The following is a 17,834-nucleotide window of genomic DNA, read 5'->3' as shown; positions in this document are numbered from 1 at the left end:
TTTTTTCTGGAATCCTTTCTGTTCCAGCAGAGATGTCGGCTTATTTATAGGAATTGCTTGAAGCCAGAGTCATGGTGGATGTTGGAAAGTGGCCCATCTTCACTCTACTCTCCCCTCAAGAGATCGCGTCTATTCGGAAGGCATGTGTCTTTGGCACCTCAGCCAGTGAAGCACTGTACGTTACTGACAATGATGAGGTAAGAGTCTCTTAAAACCTAGTTTTGTTTTAGGACTTATTTGGGATTGGTCTTCAAAGTGTGCAGTTCAAAGACGGAGAAAAGGCGGGGTATAAATAAAGAGATCCTGAAGTTCAGGAAGACTATGGCTTTGATAGTTTCTCTTTTTTCAGTTTCTTGATTTAACACCTATCTACTCCATAGCACTCTGAGTTTCATAATACAGACAAACATTCTGAAACGTAAGCAATGTCCGCAGAGGTTGAATTTTTCTTAACCACCATATCAGTCTCTTTTCACCTCCTGAGCTCTCTAGTTGAAGTGTCTTATTTTCAGAGGAGAGAAGGGAGCTATTAATACAGCTTTCACTTAAAAGACTCAGAAAAAGAACTATCTGTTTTCTAGGTCTTTGTATTTGGACTGAACTATAGTAACTGTCTAGGAACTGGAGATAACCAGAGTACACTTGTACCCAAAAAGCTAGAAGGCTTATGTGGAAAGAAGATTAAAAGCCTCAGTTACGGGAGTGGACCACATGTTCTTCTCAGCACCGAAGGTAAGGAGGGAATCCATCTAACTTTTCAGTTTGTAAGAAATTGACTGGTTAATTCTAAGCTTAGGGGAGATAGGGCTATACCAGATAACTGATTTTGGATTGTTTGCTTCTTAATTTCTGAGAGGAAGTACATAAAGCAGGTAAAAGTTAAACACTTCAGGCCAACTCTGGAAAAGCTATAGGATGTCTTGCAAATTAGGCAAACTTCTGAGGTTTTCGACTTCTTCCATAAAGCTGTGGAAGATTAGATATAGCAAACGAATGGTCCTTCCAGCCTAATTTTTCAGTGGATTTGTGGTTGCAGTGCAACTTTCGGGGTTCCTTTGGTACGTTTTTCTTTTCTTTCTTTTTTTTTGAGACGGAGTCTCTCTCTGTCATCCAGGCTGGAGTGCAGTGGCGCAATCTCGGCTCACTGCGTGCTCCACCTCCTGGGTTCACGCCATTCTCCTGCCTCAGCCTCCCGAGTAGCTGGGACTATAGGTGCCCGCCACCATGCCCGGCTAATTTCTTGTATTTTTAGTAGAGACGAGGTTTCACCATGTTAGCCTAGATGGTCTCGATCTCCTGACCTCGTGATCTGCCCGCCTCAGCCTCCCAAAGTGCTGGGATTACCAGCGTGAGCCACCACACCTGGCATTTTTTTTTTTTTTTTTTTTTTTGAGAAGGAGTCTCCCTCTGTCTCCAGGCTGGAGTGCAGTGGCATGATCTCGGCCCACTCAACCTCCGCCTCCCAGGTTCAAGCGATTCTTCTGCCTCAGCCTCCCAAGTAGCTGAGACCACAGATGCGTGCCACCATGCGCCGGCTAATTTTTGTACTTTTAGTAGAGACTGGGTTTCATCATATTGGCCAGGTTGGTCTCGAACTCCTGACCTCGTGATCCACCCACCTTGGCTTCCCAAAGTGCTGGGATTACAGGCATGAGCCACTGTGCCCGGCCGGTACATTTTTCTAAACACAGATGCTATGGCTTTCGTTTCTTTGTGCAGTGCTTGCATCTTGAATCGGGAAATCTTCGTCTGTTCTCTGGCATTCATGTAGTTGCCGTATTGAAAGAACCGGGGATGCAGGTTGATAGTTTCTTGTCCTTTTTTTCTCTGCCTCTTCAAGATCACTAAGGGAGAGTGGACATTTTGTATGTGTGTGTGATTGATCTGTACTGTGGGCATCCAACACTCTCTGAAAGTTCATTATCTGTAACCTAAATGCTTCCTTTTATACTTTAGATACATTAACTCTTGCTCTCTTTCTCTGAGGTCCTCAGCTTTTTGTTGGATAGTTGTCTAGAGTGGCATTTGGGAGATGATTTGCATCCCTGCCTTTCTTTGCCTAGACTGAGGAATCACAGCTTCCTAGAATGCTGTCACAGGTTTTAGTATCTAGCATTCTAAGTGCCTGTAACTCCTAACTGAATCTACTTCAAGTTCTCTGCATCTTTCTCAAGAGAGCTATGAAATCCAAATCTGAGCATCATCATGTGGTATGAATATAACTGGAGTTGAGCATAATGAGGTGATTATCTCACTTTTGGCTTGAGTAATCATGCCTTCTGGCATCACACTGGTTCTTTCTTTCCTTTTTTTTCTTTTGAGACAGAGTCTTGCTCTGTCGCCTAGGCTAGAGTGCAGTGGCACGATCTCAGCTCACTGCAACATCAGCCTCCCTGGGTTCAAGCAATTCTCATGCCTCAGCCTCCCAAGTACAATTAGAGACATGTGCTACCATGCCTGGCTAATTTTTGTATTTTAGTAGAGACTGGATTTCTCCATGTTGACCAGGCTGATCTTGAACTCCCGGCCTCAGGTGATCCACCCACCTCGGCCTCCCAAAGTGCTGGGATTATAAGCGTGAGCCACTGTGCCTGGCCTTTTTTTTTTTTGAGGCAGGGTCTCTGTCTGTTACCCAGGCACGAGTGCAGTGGAGTGATTATGGCTCATTGCAACCTTGACCTCCTGGGCTCAAGCAATCTTCCCATCTCATTTTTAAATTTTTTTGTAGAGACGAGGTCTCACTATGTTGCCTAGGCTGGTCTCAAACTCCTGGGCTCAAGTGATCCTTGTGGCTCGGCCTCCCAAAATGTTGGGATTACAGGTGTGAGCCACTGTGCCCGGCAACTTTTGCTATTTTGTATGTGACTGTTTTTTCCTCTTTGGAAGCTTCAAGGATTTATTTTTATTTTTATTTTTATTTTTTTAAGTATTGTGATATAATCATGATTCTGTACTCTGGTGTAATTTTTTATTTATTGTATTGGTCATTTCTGGAAATTTCTTCTTGTAATATTTCATGAATAATTTCCCTTGTTGGCTGTGTGTGGTGGCTCATGCCTGTAATCTTAGCACTTTGGGAAGCCGAGGCAGGACGTTTGCTCCAGGCCAGGAGTTCAAGACTAGCCTGGTCAACATAGCAAGGCCATGTCTCTTTAAAAAAAAAAAAAAAAAGCTAGGGATGGTGGCACGCACCTGTAGTCTCAGCTACTCAGGAGGCTGAGGCAGGAGGATCAGTTGAGCCCAGGAGTTTGAGGTTGCAGTGAGCTATGATTGCGCCACTGCACTCCAGCCTTTGTGACAGAGTGAGGGTCAGAGTGAGACCCCATCTCAAAAAAGGAAAATTTTTCTGCTTTGTTTTCTCCTTTATGGAATTTTTCTTAGAAAGAATTTAGAGATTCTGGAGTGATCTTCCTAATTTTTTTTTTTTTTTTTTTTCAGACAGGGTCTCTCTGTCCAGGCTAGAGTGCGGTGGTGCAATCTTGGCTCACTGCAGCCTCACTGTGTGAGCAGGTGGCTCACACTTGTAACCTCCTGGGCTCAAGCAGTCCTCCCACCTCAGCTCCAAAAGTGCTGGGATTACAGGTGTGAGCCACCATGCCTGGCCTGATCTTCGTGATTTTTAAAAAACGTTCTCCCCCATCTGTGTTCTGGGAAATTTCTTCAACTTTATCTTACAACCCTTATGTCAAATTTTTAACATTTCCATTGCTTTATTTCCAAGTGTTCTTTCTTGATCTCTAAATGTTTCTTTCCAGAACTTGTTGCTATTGTTTCATGGATTCAGCATCTTCTATTTGAGATTATTTAGAATTACAGGCTATTTTTAAATTAACCTTTTTTTTTTTCTTTGAGATAGAGTCCTTTTTGCCTAGGCTGGAGCACAAGGCACAATCTCAGCTCACTGCAACCTCCACCTCCTGGGTTCAAGCAATTCTTGTGCCTCAGCCTCCTGAGTAGCTGGGATTACAGGTGCGTGCCACCATGCCTGGCTGATTTTTGTATTTTTTTTTTTTTTTTTAGTAGATATGGGGTTTCACTATGTTGGCCAGTCTGGTCTTGAACTCCTGACCTCAAGCAATCCACTTGCCTCGGCCTCCCAAAGTGCTGGGATTACAGGCACCCCCAGCCTCATAGAAACTTGTTATAGGTTTTAGTAACTGGTAGAATTAGCTACCTTCTTGCTTTTTTTTTTTTTTGTAGGGTTTTCCTATTTATTCTTGTTTGTTTATTCTTCCCATTAAACTTTGTAATCAATTTGTCTACCTCCAGAAAGTAACTTTAAGCTTTTATTGCTATTTAAACTTTATAAGTTTATGTAGGAAAAACTAGAATCTTTATGATACTGAATTTTTCCATCCAAGAACAAGGTATGCATTTCTCTATTTAAGTCTATTTTTCTGTTTTCAGGAGTTAAAACACTCATTAGTTTGGACATTTCTTTCACCTGCTGTAACTTTTAACACAATATCATGGATCATACTTTTTGTGTTTTATACTGTTTCTTTCAGTCTTAAACCTCATCTTTCTCAGGATGAAATTTCCCATTTATGGTTTCTGTCATAATTTCTGTAGGAGGGAACGGCTCTTGTGAGCCACATGTCACCTGGAAGAGGACTGAGTTTGTGTGGGCTGTCTTCGTTCTACAGTAGATAAGTAAAAGTCTGTTTCGCCTGGTTGCCTGGGGACTGCTGTGAGTGACCAGCAGCCTAACTGTAATACTTGGATTTCTGCTGTCGCCCTTGAGTGTTGTTGCCAGGCAGACTGTCCTCAATAGGTCGGGATGTTTTATTACCATGGGAAAGATAAGAGGAGAATGCGTAACTCTGGGAGACCTGCCCTTGGCACTCCGGGGTGCTGTGGAAAGAAATGCCTGAAATGATGGTACTTCAAGAGATAACACAAGAAAAGTTGTCTTCATCAGAATCTCAGAAAAGATAAAGTCATTATAAAAAAAATTCAGACAGAGGAGCTTCCGGGTTGGTGACCACATCAAGGTGCTGGGAGGGGGTGGCATGCCAGGGAGGGCATGGGAGCTCCGTGCACCCCTCAGCCCCACATACCTTACCCTGTGCGTCTCCCCCATTTGGCTGTTCCTGAGTTGAATCCGTTAGAATAAGCTGATTATGCTTTCCAGAGATAGTCACAGCAGTGTGAGTGACGATGCCTCCAGGTGTTGCTAGTCCCCAGCCCTCAAGTCATCCCCAGCCTTTTAATCTTCCTGAGATCACATATACTGTGAAGCAAAGACAAGCCATCTTCATTGTCCCCTGTCCAAATTCCTGACACAGAATAAATGAGCGTAAAAAAATGGTTGCTTTATGTAAAAAAAAAAAAATTCAGCCAGATTTCATGCCACTAAAATAAAATAGTCTGCTTCAAAGAAGCCCTGGGACTTTTGTTTCCCTTGTAAACAGTCTATCGCTTTCCCCTCTACTTGGTGAGCGAGTAGCCACACATCCCCTGTGGGTTCCCGGTGACTTGGTATTTGGTTAAGCAATGGTAAACATTAACATGGAGCTTTCTTATCATCTGCCTTTTTCTTGGCATCTGACGCAGAAACTATTGAGATGAATCAAAGTTTTTAGAAAGCCTAATTCTTGTATACGTAAACTTTGACTTTTGACCACAAAGCTGATCTTTCTATGTTATTACCAAGTTTTTTCTTTAAAGATTTTGCATCCGTCTATCCCATTCTGTCACCCATCTCTCTTTCCTTTACTCCGTCCGTGGTTACTTAATAGAGAGGAGGGGGCAATGGGAGAGAAATGAAGGTTGGAGAAGGAGCTGTACGAAGTTCTGGGGAAGAAAGTACAGGGTTATTATTTCTTTTTGGAGCTGATTCTTTGCGTGCTTTGTGTGCACAGATGGAGTGGTTTATGCCTGGGGCCACAATGGATATAGCCAGCTTGGGAATGGGACGACCAACCAAGGCATTGCTCCCATCCAGGTCTGTACCAATCTCTTGATCAAGCAAGTGGTGGAAGTGGCTTGTGGCTCACATCATTCAATGGCTCTGGCAGCTGATGGAGAGGTAAGTATGCTGCTTTTATTCTTTATTCTTTTTTTTTTTAAATCGTAGTAAATACACATAACATAAAATTTACCAGCTTCACTAGTTTTAAGTGTATCGTTCAGTGGTGTTAAGTACGTTCACCTTGTCATACAGCTGTCACCAGCATGTACCCACAGAACTGTTTCATCCTGCAAAACTGAAACGCTCTACCTGGTAAACATTGACTCCCATTCTGTCCTCCCCTAGCCTCTGGCAACAACTTTCTTTTTTTTTTTTTTTTTTTTTTTTTTTTTTTTTTTGAGATGGAGTCTTGCTCTGTTGCCCAGGCTGGAGTACAGTGGCACGATCTCTGCTCACTGCAAGCTCCGCCTCCTGGGTTTATGCTATTTTCCTGCCTCAGCCTCCTGAGTAGCTGGGACTACAGGCGCCCACCACCACACCCGCCTAATTTTTTGTATTTTTAGTAGAGACGGGGTTTCACGGTGTTAGCCAGGATGGTCTCGATCTCCTGACCTCGTGATCTGCCCGCCTTGGCTTCCAAAAGTGCTGGGATTACAGGCATGAGCCACCGCGCCCGGCAAACAACTTTCTACTCTGTTTCTTTGAGTTTGATTACTCTAGGTACCTCACGTAAGTGGAATCATACAATGTTTGTCCTTTTGTAACTGGTTTATTTCACTTAGCATAATATCCTCAAGGTTCTTCCACTTTGTACCATATGATAGGATTCTCTTCATTCCTTTTCAGGGCTGAATAGTATTCCATTGGATACATATAGTAAGTGCCCACATAATGTCATTGATAGATTCTTGGAAACTACAACTTTAAGCAAAAAGACATGTAATGAAACCAGTTTTACCATTGGCTAATTGATAAAAACAAGAGTTAAGTTCCTATGGTATATTTCTGGTCACAAAGACATCACCAAAGTTCTGAAGACCCAAACCACTTCTTAAACATTGAAATAAATGCAAACTAATACATATATTTAACAAAGATTAATAAAAGCAATAAGAGAATTATTTACCCAATTTATGGTGAATCACTGAGTGGGGGTGATCATAGTGGTGGTGGGTTAAGTCAAGGAATAAATGTTTGCAAAGCAGAAATTGCAAGGGGCACCTCCTACCACCACACAGTTCAAAAGCAAACAGTCACAAATGTGACAGCTCACTGAGGGTGTTTGACTGTGTTGTTTATTGTTATGCATTTGTACGGTTATTGTCTACTTTGTGAATTTTTTTTTTTTTTGAGACGGAGTTTCACCCTTCTTGCCCAGGCTGGAGTGCAATGGTACAATCTCGGCTCACTGCAACCTCTGCCTCCTGGGTGCAAGTGATTTTCCTGCCTCAGCCTCCTGAGTAGCTGGGATTACAGGCGCCTGCCGCCATGCCTGGCTAATTTTTTTGTATTTTTAGTAGAGACGGGGTTTCACCATGTTGGCCAGGCTGGTCTCGAACTCCTGACCTCAAGTGATCCTCCCGTCTCGGCCTCCCAAAGTGCCGGGAATACAGGCATGAGCCACCACGACCAGCCTACTTTGTGAATTTTTATTTTCTAATAATTTGTATTCATTTATTCATTCATTCATTTTCCAACCCATTTGTTCCAGTTCAGGGTTGCATGTGGCCACAGCCTCTTCTGGCAGCGCAGGACACCAGGTGGGAAGCAGCCCTGGACAGGACACAGGGTGCACTTATGTATACCCCCACACTCACTCTCACTAGAATCATTGAGACATGTATATAGCTTAGACACAACCTAGTCTGCACAGCTTTGGGGTGTGGGAGGAAATCAGAGTACCCAGAGAAAACCCACACAGACATGGGACATGGAGACTCCACAGACAGTGGCCCTGGCTGGGAATTGACATTTTTTCTCATTAGTGTTATAACAAAATGATGTTGAATGAAATGACCTTTTTTTAAGGACCTGCTGTAAGCCACATTTTGTTTGTCTATTCATCTGTTCATGGATGTTTGGATTGTTTCCACTGTTGGCTATTGTGAAAATCCTCTAATTTTAATGACCATATTTGTACTTGATGTGGTGTGAATATTGTAGCCCTGTGCATGTAGCCACAAACCTTGTGGAGTGCACTCTCAGAGTCTCTACCATAACGTGTATTGTGTAATTAAGATTATACTTTTGATGGCAGTAGAATTCATTCTTTTTTAAAAAAAAATTTTTTTTGTAGAGACAAAAATCTGGCTGTGTTGCCCAGGCTGGTCTTGAACTCCCGGGCTCAAGTGATCCTCCTGTCTCGGCCTCCCAAAATGCTGGGATTATAGGTGTGAGCTACCGCACCCAACCTAGAGTTCATTTTTTAAGGCAGCTGAGTCCCATGCTCTTTGCTAAGACTATAGCTCAGTTGTGTGACAGTGTTCTGTACTTTTTTTTTTTAGTGACCCCATCCTTAAGGTCTATTTTATTTTTCAGTATATGTAATGAGTTTGGAAAAAATAACTTCACTATCTTTCTAGTAGGTACTGTAACATTTATTCAGCCCCCAAGTTTGCACTTATCTTAAAGGTCGCTCATCCTATTGATTCTGTCTTGTAGTCTTTTGTACCATTTTGTTCCTCTCCATTTCCATTGCCTTTGGTCAAGTCTTGTCATTTCCTGTCTAGACTACTGCCATAGTCCCTTCTATTCCATATCTTTTAAGTTGATCCATCTGTCCGGTCTTGCTCTGCTGTCCTCGCTGGTTTCTAACACAAATTAGATCATACTGTTCCTCTCTTTAAAGTTCCTCAGTGATGTGACAGAGATTTTACTAAGTAGGACAACTTATAAGTGAACAAACCCAAAAGATCAGGGAGACCAAGATTTCATGACTGGGATGTGCTGGAGCTAGGTGTAGCACCCAGGCCTCATTCCCTAGATCCACTGTTTCCTAGTCCATTTCTTGGTTAGTGGAACTACAGCCCCAATTTTTAAACAAGAGTCAGCAGCACTGCAAGGGAATGTGCTGTATTTTAGAAGTGCCAGAAGAATGATTGCTGAAATTAGCTCAAAATTGCTAATTTGTGCAGGCTGGGTTCCTGATTTATTTTAATCTTAAGCATATGGTATTTTGAATAATTATTCTGAATATTAATATTTGCATAATTAAACTAGATATTTATGTGAATATACTTTGAGGAGGTGTTGCAGGTTATTTGTTTTGTACCTGTGAAATGAACCTGTAACACATATACCAGAGGGCTCTACTGTTGTTGCCTTGGCCAGCATCAGATAAGAATCATGGAAGCCACACTCAGTGTATACGTGGACCACCTCCTGCAGCCACGTGAAGCAGGGTGGGGCGCGGGTGCTTAGACATTTTCCTAATGTTGGAGGAAATTATTTCTTCTACTGCTAACACCTCCCTCCCTAATTCATCCCTTTGTTTATAGTCTTGTTTAGAATGATTTCCATGAGGCTGGGTGCGGTGGCTCACACCTGTAATCCCAGCACTTTGGGAGGCCGAGGTGGGCGGACCACGAGGTCAGGAGATGGAGACCATCCTGGCTGACACGGTGAAACCCCATCTCTACTAAAAATACAAAAAATTAGCCAGGCATGGTGGTGGGCACCTGTGGGCCCAGCTACTCGGGAGGCTGAGGCAGGAGAATGGCATGAACCCGGGAGGCGGAGCTGGCAGTGAGCTGAGATCACGCCACTGCACTCCAGCCTGGGGGACAGAGCGAAACTCCGTCTCAAAAAAAAAAAAAAAAAAAAAAAAAAACCAAAGCAAAACGAAAAGAATGGTTTCCATGGAAAACAATGAATATTTGTGCCCAAAGAGTTGAGCAAATGTTTTACATCACTGATACTTGTGTGGCATATACCGCATTTCCTATTGATGCCACATTCGTATGTGTGTATGTGTAGTTGTGTGTGTATACACATACACACAAATTATAGAGGGAATGTAGCATGGTGGTCAAGAGCATAGCTAGACTGCTTGGGGTTAAATTCTCTTAGCACTACTTACCAGCTTTGGTACCTCAAGCAAGTCACTTAACCTCTCTTGTGTTTCAGTCCATGTATAAAATGGAGATGTATAAAGTGGATACTACCTACTCTAGGGTCACTTTGCAGGATTACTAGGCAGGTTAAATAGGTTAATGTGTGTAAAGCATATAGAACTGTTTAGCACATCTTAAGTACTCATTAAGTAGGTTAATTTTAATTTTTATGGTTATTTGTGTTGGGGTGGAATTTCCACCCTGACTATTCTTTCCTTTTCCTTTTTCTTTCTCTTGTAGGTATTTGCTTGGGGTTATAACAACTGTGGCCAAGTGGGATCAGGTTCTACAGCAAATCAACCAACTCCTCGAAAAGTTACAAACTGTTTACATATTAAGAGGGTAGTTGGCATTGCCTGTGGTCAGACTTCATCCATGGCTGTTCTGGACAATGGCGAGGTGAGGTGTCTCCACTCCCATTTCCCTTTCTACCTCCTTTTTCAATTACATGTCAGTTCTTCACAAGGTGAATGTATCAGATGGAAGAAGGAAGAGTGCTTTGTTTTGGTAGCTCCGTTGAAAGTTAACTGATTACTGACTGAGAAGCTGGAGGTTTTTTGCTCCTCAGTATGACTTTTCTAAATTCCAGGATTTACCTGAAAGTAAAGATTCTATCTGTCTAAGTTGTATTTTTTGCAAGATCCAAAGAGCCTAATGCCTATAGGTATTTGTTGATGATATTAATGTAATAGATTAAAGAATTTAATCCTACCTTTCTCTTCCAATGAAAAAATGTCAACTGTACATTTTAAAATTAGCCGGTAAAGTCCTTGTAGAACCACCTACCTATATCTTGAATGTTCGCAGGAGGAAGCAACTTGCAAAAGCAGATTTTTTGTGGGGTCCTGACTGTTGTTAGCTACGTTTAACAACTCTCCCTTTAGTTACCCCCTGCTGTGGTCACTTTTGAGCTGATGGTTATTTCTATGAAATTAGTCTCTGGATGCAGCTTCCACTTAAATAGGCCATTTACTACCTATGTATATTTTAGTGTATGAAAATTATACAAAGATATTACCCTGGACACACATGTTTTGGCATCATGCATTGGTGTGCTAGGGCAGTGGTCCCCAACGTTTTTGGCACCAGGGACTGGTTTCACGGAAGACAATTTTTCACGGATGGTGGTGTTGGGGGCATGGTTTTGGGATGAAACTGTTCCACCTCAGATCATCAAGCATGAGTTAGATTCTCATATGGAGTGCACAGCCTAGATGCCTTGTTGTGCAGTTCACAATGGAGTTCGTGCTCCTATGAGAATTTAATGCTGCCATTAATCTGACAGGAGGTGGCACTCAGGCAGTAATACTCCCTCGCCCGCCGCTCACCTCCTGCTGTGCGGCCCGGTTCCTAACAGGGCACGGACTGGTACCGGCCTGCGGCCCATGGCCTTGGGATTGGGGACCCCTGCGCTAGGGTGCTTTAGAGTTTATGCATAGACCTTAACTTATGTTAACTTATTTTTTTAAAAATCAATCTCAGTATCTTGAAGATGACTTCAGAATTCCTTGGGATGGCCATTGAATATCCTCCATTCCAGTATTCTTCTCTTATTTTTAAAAATAAGTTTAATTTTTAGGTTATTATATGGTTATTTTAACAAAGTAAAGGAAGACAAGTGAAACAGATAAAATAAAAAGTGAATACCTTTTCCCAATCTTGTTAATAGTTTCATGCATATCTTTTTGGACTTTTCCCTTAAACAATTATATATGGGTGAGTATAATTATCTTTTTTTAAAAAAATGGGATGATAATACCTACTGCGGCTTTTCTCTGCTATTCTTCAGCCTGCTTCCCACTCTCCTGTATAGCATCCTCTGTTTATCTGTGTCTATGATCAGACCATTTATGCGGCTTTCCATCATTATGGCTGCTGATTTTGGCTTCTGCAAATGACCCAGATACAGAGCTCTACTGATGAACATGTCAGTTTTCTAATTTTTTGCTGTTATAGACAGAGTTGTGGTGATTTTCTGTGTTAATCTGTGTGTGTGTATCTTTGTACACTTATACAAGTATTTCTATAGAATAAATTCCCAAAGAATTTCTGGGTCAAGAAGTATGCCATTTAAAATATTGATAGCCATTGCCAAATTTCTCTCCAGAAAGTTCATGTCTGTTACACTTCTGGCACTGGGTGAAAGTGCCTTTAATCATATCTCCCCAGGCCCCTAAAGTCCATTCCCCCTTTCCCCTCCATCATGTTACCCTGAAAAGCCCCAGTCTATGTCTGCCACCCTACATTGCTGTGGGGCTTGATGCCACCACAAATCTTGGGTTTGTAATTTGAGCAAGGCCTTTATTTGTTCCTGGTCAGTACTTTTTCCTATGGCTATTTGGAACCTTTAACATTCCTGTCAAACCTATGCCTAGCTCTGTTACTTTCAGCAGATGGGCCTCCTCTCACTCTATATCCAAGGGACTGTCATGTTCTGGGAAGTCTTCTGTTTTTAATCCTCTTTCCTCTTCTTTCCCTCTCTTGATCCTGCTGTCACTCCTTAGTTTAGAGCCTCATCAGAGCTCACCTATTTGCTAACGAGAGAAGAAATGACCTCCTAAAGGTTCTTCCTGCCTCTAGCCTTATATGCTCCATCATCTTTCATACTGTGGCCAGCATTATCTTTCAAAAATGCAAATTAAATTAATATTTCAATGAGAAATTTATAGATGTATTGCACTTTTCCCTGGTATGTTTTTTGTCACTTTCCCTCTGAGCTCTTGCCTTTCCTTCTAGTCTTTTTGTTGTTGTTGTTGTTGCCAGGCTGGAGTACAGTAGTAGCACGATCTTGGCTCACTGCAACATCTGCCTCCTGGGTTCAAGTGATTCTCCTGCCTCAGCCTCACGAGTAGCTGGGGTTACAGGAACTCGCCACCACGCCCACCTAATTTTCGTATTTTTAGTAGAGATGGGGTTTCACTATGTTGGCCAGGATGGTCTCGATCTCCTGACCTTGTGATCTGCCCACCTTGGCCTTCCAAAGTGCTGGGATTATAGGCGTGAGCTACCTCACCCGGCCTTCTTCTAGTCTTTCTACTACCACTACCACAGATGTGTCCAGCCAAGCCCACCTACTTATCATCTAAACTAGCTTCTAACGCAGTCAATGCCTTCTGCTTGGAATGTTTTTTCTCTACTTCATCCTTCAGCTCTGCTCCAATCTCCACTTTTTGAAAAGTCTTCCTTTATCTTTCTTCCTAGAGCTAAAGCCTTCCTCCTTGCTGTTCTGCAGTGCCTTGGTTATACCTATTGTAGCACTTGCTACCCATCAGCAAAAAATTTGCATGTATCTATTTCACCTGTTAAACTGTGACCAAAAACTAGTACCTTTCAGAGTGTTCTGACATACAGTAGGTACTTAATAATTGTTAGTAAGGCTCAAATTCCTCATGTATTAAACAGGAAAGAGTGACTTGCCCCAGACTATCTAATTAGTAAGTCATGGAGTAGAAACTGGTGCCAATTCTGTCATTCCCTTCTGCAAAATAGCTTCTGTTTGGAGATCAGTTGCAGGAGCATAGAGTAGAATATAGGTGTTGGAAGTATCTGATTTATTTAGATGGGCAGGTTTTTTGTCTCTTCCTTCTTAGCAGCAGTTTAAAAAGCTCATTCTCTCCCTTCTGTCCTGTCTAAGGTATATGGCTGGGGTTACAATGGCAACGGTCAGCTGGGCTTGGGAAACAATGGCAACCAGCTGACCCCTGTGAGAGTGGCAGCTTTGCACAGCGTGTGTGTGAACCAGGTACGTGTGGTGCACTCTCAGTTAGTGGCTTCCCGTCTACCTTCCCTGCTCTAACTTGGAGAAATATTGGAGGTTTACTCTTCAGTTAGTCTTTTCTGGCAATACTCTGTGCCTTCATCTTCCACATTTAATATTATATCTTCCCTAATTTCCCACGAGGAGAAGCAAGACTATGGTGTTGGCAAAACAGGCTCGACAAGTTAAAAAAAAAAAAAAAATGGAAAAATTCAGTAGCCTAAGGTTTAGGTTTTTCTAATGCTTTTTTTTTTGTTTGTTTTGTTTTGAGACGGAGTCTTGCTCTGTCTCCCAGGCTGGAGTGCAGTGGCGCAATCTCGACTCACTGCAAGCTCCACCCGCCGGGTTCACGCCATTCTCCTGCCTGAGCCTCCCGAGTAGCTGGGACTACAGGCGCCCGCCACCACGCCCGGCTAATTTTTTGTATTTTTAGTAGAGATGGGGTTTCACTGTGTTAGCCAGGATGGTCTTGATCTCCTGACCTCGTGATCTGCCTTCCTCGGACTCCCAAAGTGCTGGGATTATAGGTGTGAGCCACCACGCCCGGCCTTCTAATGCTTTTTTAATGTTCCAGCAAATGTCAGTCCACCCCGATGATGAACTGGCATTCTGCAGAAGCTGGCTGTAGCCTTTAAATAGATGTTCTCCCTGCCCTTCCTGTTTTCTTGCTAATGGTAACCATTTCAATTTACTTGCAGATTGTCTGCGGCTATGCACATACTCTAGCACTAACAGATGAGGGCTTGCTCTATGCCTGGGGAGCTAACACATATGGGCAGCTGGGAACTGGCAATAAAAATAACCTGCTAAGCCCAGCACACATCATGGTGGAGAAAGAAAGGTAACTTGGCTGTGCCATGTCTTGGGACTCTATGTGCGATGTGGCCTTGGGGCTGTGTGTGGCAGAGCTGTGGTGTTTGGCTTTGTGATTCTTCTGTTTATTAACGTTCTCATTTTGGACGAAAGAGATTTTTGTCCAAAATCTTACCCCTTCCCCCTTCTCCCTCCTCTCTCCCCGCTTCCCTCTTCCCCCTTCTCCCTTCCCCCCTTCCCCTTTCCCTTCCCTTCCCTTTTTTGAGACAGGGTCTCTGTCACCCAGGCTGGAGTGCAATGGCACGATCTCGGCTCACTGCAACCTCCACCTCCTGGGTTCAAGTGATTCTCCTGCCTCAGCCTCCTGAGTGGCTGGGATTACAGGTGTGTACCACCATGCCCAGCTAATTTTTGTATTTTTTAGTAGAGACAGGGTTTCACCATGTTGGCCAGGCTGGTCTTGAACTCCTGGCCTCAAGTGATCTACCCACCTTGGCCTCCCAAAGTGCTGGGATTATAGGCATGAGCCCCACTGTGCCTGGCCTAGGCAAAAGTGTTTTGAGTAGTAGCCAGAATGAACATGAGGTTGATATGATTCTTACGTAGCTCTCTGAAATAACCACCTGTGATTGATAGGTGTGAATGCATCTTGGTATAATTACTGCAGTCTTGCTGTTGCCCTTTTAGTATGGAAGACAAGTAAGGTCTATGGCCATGTTGATGTTTATGGTGTAATATAAACTTTGAGCCAAGTAAAACAACTTTCAAATAAATCTGCTCTTGAAAGGACATTATCTGTTTAAATATTGATTTGATATAATGTGTGTTACTGGAATAGATGCTTGATGTTGTTCAGCCTAATTGTAAGGTCTTACCTCCTATGTCCTGGAGTGCTGACTTCTGATTATGAGACCTTACCCAAGAATCATACTACTGAGAAATATAGTAAGCTTGGCTTGTTTTCCTTTTGGATTGGAATGTTCAGAGTCCGTGACCCCTCAGCCAATGCTTATCAGCCCAATGACTGTTCTGAGCTCTGGTAGGAGTTGAGAGAAAAAGTTATATTTATAAAGAAATGGGCCAGGCACGATGGCTCACACCTGTAATCCCCAGCACTTTGGGAGGCGAAGGCAGAGGATCACTTGAGCCCAGGAGTTGGTGACCAGCCCCGGCAACAGAGCGAGACCCTGTCTCTATAAAAAATACAAAACTTAGCCTGGTGTGGTGGTACAGCTGTGGTCTGGGAGGCTGAGGTGGAAGGATTGCTTGAGCCTGGGAGGTCGAGGCTGCAGTGAGCCATGGTCATGCCACTGCACTCCAGCCTGGGTGACGGAGTGAGATCCTGTCTCAAAAAAAAAAAAAAAAAAAGAAATGGTATTTAAGCCATCACATTTGTTAGGGCATTTTCTCAGTGTCCACTTCCCTCATTTGCTTGGATTTGCTAGTCTGTTTTCCAAGTTTTCCTCGATGATCTGTGTGATCTACCCTAACTCACAGTGAGCTGAGGATGAGAAGTGGGCATTTGGGAAAGGAAAACAGTGCTCTTGCCCTGATCTGTTGCTTTTGTTGGCAGCTAGTGTCCCCGGAACTTGTACTGTTGTTTTCTGAGGTGTTGCAAGCATGAACTTTTAAATTGCCTTGTGTGGTGTGCTGTGGGCTTCTGTGATCATGAAGTAACATGCATTTTTCTTAAAACTTTTCAGGGTGGTAGAGATTGCAGCCTGTCACTCTGCCCACACGTCTGCAGCCAAGACGCAGGGTGGGCACGTGTACATGTGGGGCCAGTGCCGGGGTCAGTCCGTGATCCTCCCGCACCTCACCCACTTCTCCTGCACCGACGACGTGTTCGCCTGCTTTGCCACTCCTGCCGTCTCGTGGCGCCTCCTGTCTGTGGGTAAGAAAGTGCAGGGCCACCTCCACTCAGGAAGAATGGTACTACCAACTGACCAGTTTTCCTGTGTCTTTGCTGGTTTTGGGATCTCTTAGAATGTTTTATTCTCTATTAGCTTTCATACCTTCCCTCAAAATAGATGTGCATAATCAAATGTATTCATATATTATAAAATATTACCGTGAACTTTAAATTTTCTCTCATAAGTGCTTTCATTTCAATTGATATCAAATTCACATAACATGCAATTAACCATTGTAAAGGGTACAGTTTAGTTGCATTTAGAACATTCATAATGTTGTACAACCACCTTTTTTTTTTTTTTTTGAGACAGAATCTCACTCTGTCGCCCAGGCTGGAGTGCAGTGGCACAATCTCGGCTCACTGCAACCTCCACCTCCCGAGTTCAAGCGATTTTCCTGCCTCAGCCTCCCAAGTAGCTAAGACTACAGGCACCTGCCACCACACCCAGCTAATTTTTGTATTTTTAGTAGAGGTGGGGTTTCACCATGTTGGCCAGGCTGTTCTCGCACTCCTGACCTCAGGTGATCCACCTGCCACTGTGCCTGGCCTACATCCACCTTTTATGTCAAATTCTAAAATGTTTTAATCACCCCCAAAGAAAGCCCTTATACGTTAATTAGTCACACTCCATTCTCCTCTCCCCCCAGCCCCTAGCAACCACCAGTTTGCTTTTTGTTTCTATGGATTTACCGACTCTGGAGAGTTCATATAAGTGGAAGCATGCAATGTGTGACCCATGTGTCTGGCTTCTTTTACTTAATGTTTTTGAGGCCCATTGACGTAATATGTCTCCGTATTTCATTACCTTTTATGACTGAATAATATTCCATTATATATATACACCATATTTTGTTTGTCACTTAACTGTTGATGGACATGTGGGTTGTTCCCACCTTTGACTCTCGTGGGTAGTACTGTTATGACTGTTTGTGTATAAGTTTTTGGGTAGCCTGTTCTTAAGCACTTCTGTTATACTAGACTTCTTACAGAACTTGATATAATACCAATCAAAAATAAACTTTCTTTTTTTTTTGAGACGGAGTCTCACTCTGTTGCCCAGGCTGGAGTGCAATGGCGCGATCTCGGCTCACTGCAACCTCCGCCTCCCAGGTTCAAGTTCTCCTGCCTCAGCCTCCTGAGTAGCTGGTATTACAGGCGCGTGCCACCATGCCCAGCTAATTTTTTTATATTTTTAGTAGAGACAGAGTTTCACAATGTTGATCAGGCTGGTCTGGAACTCCTGATCTCGTGATCCGCCCGCCTCAGCCTCCCAAAGTTCTGGGATTACAGGCGTGAGCCACTGCGCCCGATCCAAAAATGAAC

At 43.2% G+C, this 17,834-nt stretch overlaps 1 protein-coding gene across 2 annotated transcripts in view; it reads left to right on the top strand.

Annotated features, from left to right (window-relative positions):
• Positions 1 to 15: 15 nt before the first annotated feature.
• Positions 16 to 17,834, top strand: part of RCBTB1 (RCC1 and BTB domain containing protein 1) — a 33,009-nt gene continuing 15,190 nt past the window's right edge. For both annotated transcript variants that reach the window (XR_004030170.1, XM_030813411.1), the window contains exons 1-7: positions 16 to 197; positions 582 to 732; positions 5,865 to 6,031; positions 10,267 to 10,425; positions 13,661 to 13,768; positions 14,482 to 14,624; positions 16,300 to 16,490. Coding sequence is in view for 1 of the 2 variants with exons in the window: in XM_030813411.1 (XP_030669271.1) it covers positions 72 to 197; positions 582 to 732; positions 5,865 to 6,031; positions 10,267 to 10,425; positions 13,661 to 13,768; positions 14,482 to 14,624; positions 16,300 to 16,490 (1,045 nt within the window). In the remaining variant the exon portion in view is untranslated. The remainder of the gene's footprint in view (positions 198 to 581; positions 733 to 5,864; positions 6,032 to 10,266; positions 10,426 to 13,660; positions 13,769 to 14,481; positions 14,625 to 16,299; positions 16,491 to 17,834) is intronic.

Source organism: Nomascus leucogenys, chromosome 5 (genome assembly GCF_006542625.1).
Source record: "Nomascus leucogenys isolate Asia chromosome 5, Asia_NLE_v1, whole genome shotgun sequence".
Lineage (NCBI taxonomy): Eukaryota > Metazoa > Chordata > Mammalia > Primates > Hylobatidae > Nomascus > Nomascus leucogenys.
This window is presented reverse-complemented; position numbering and strand designations above follow the sequence as displayed.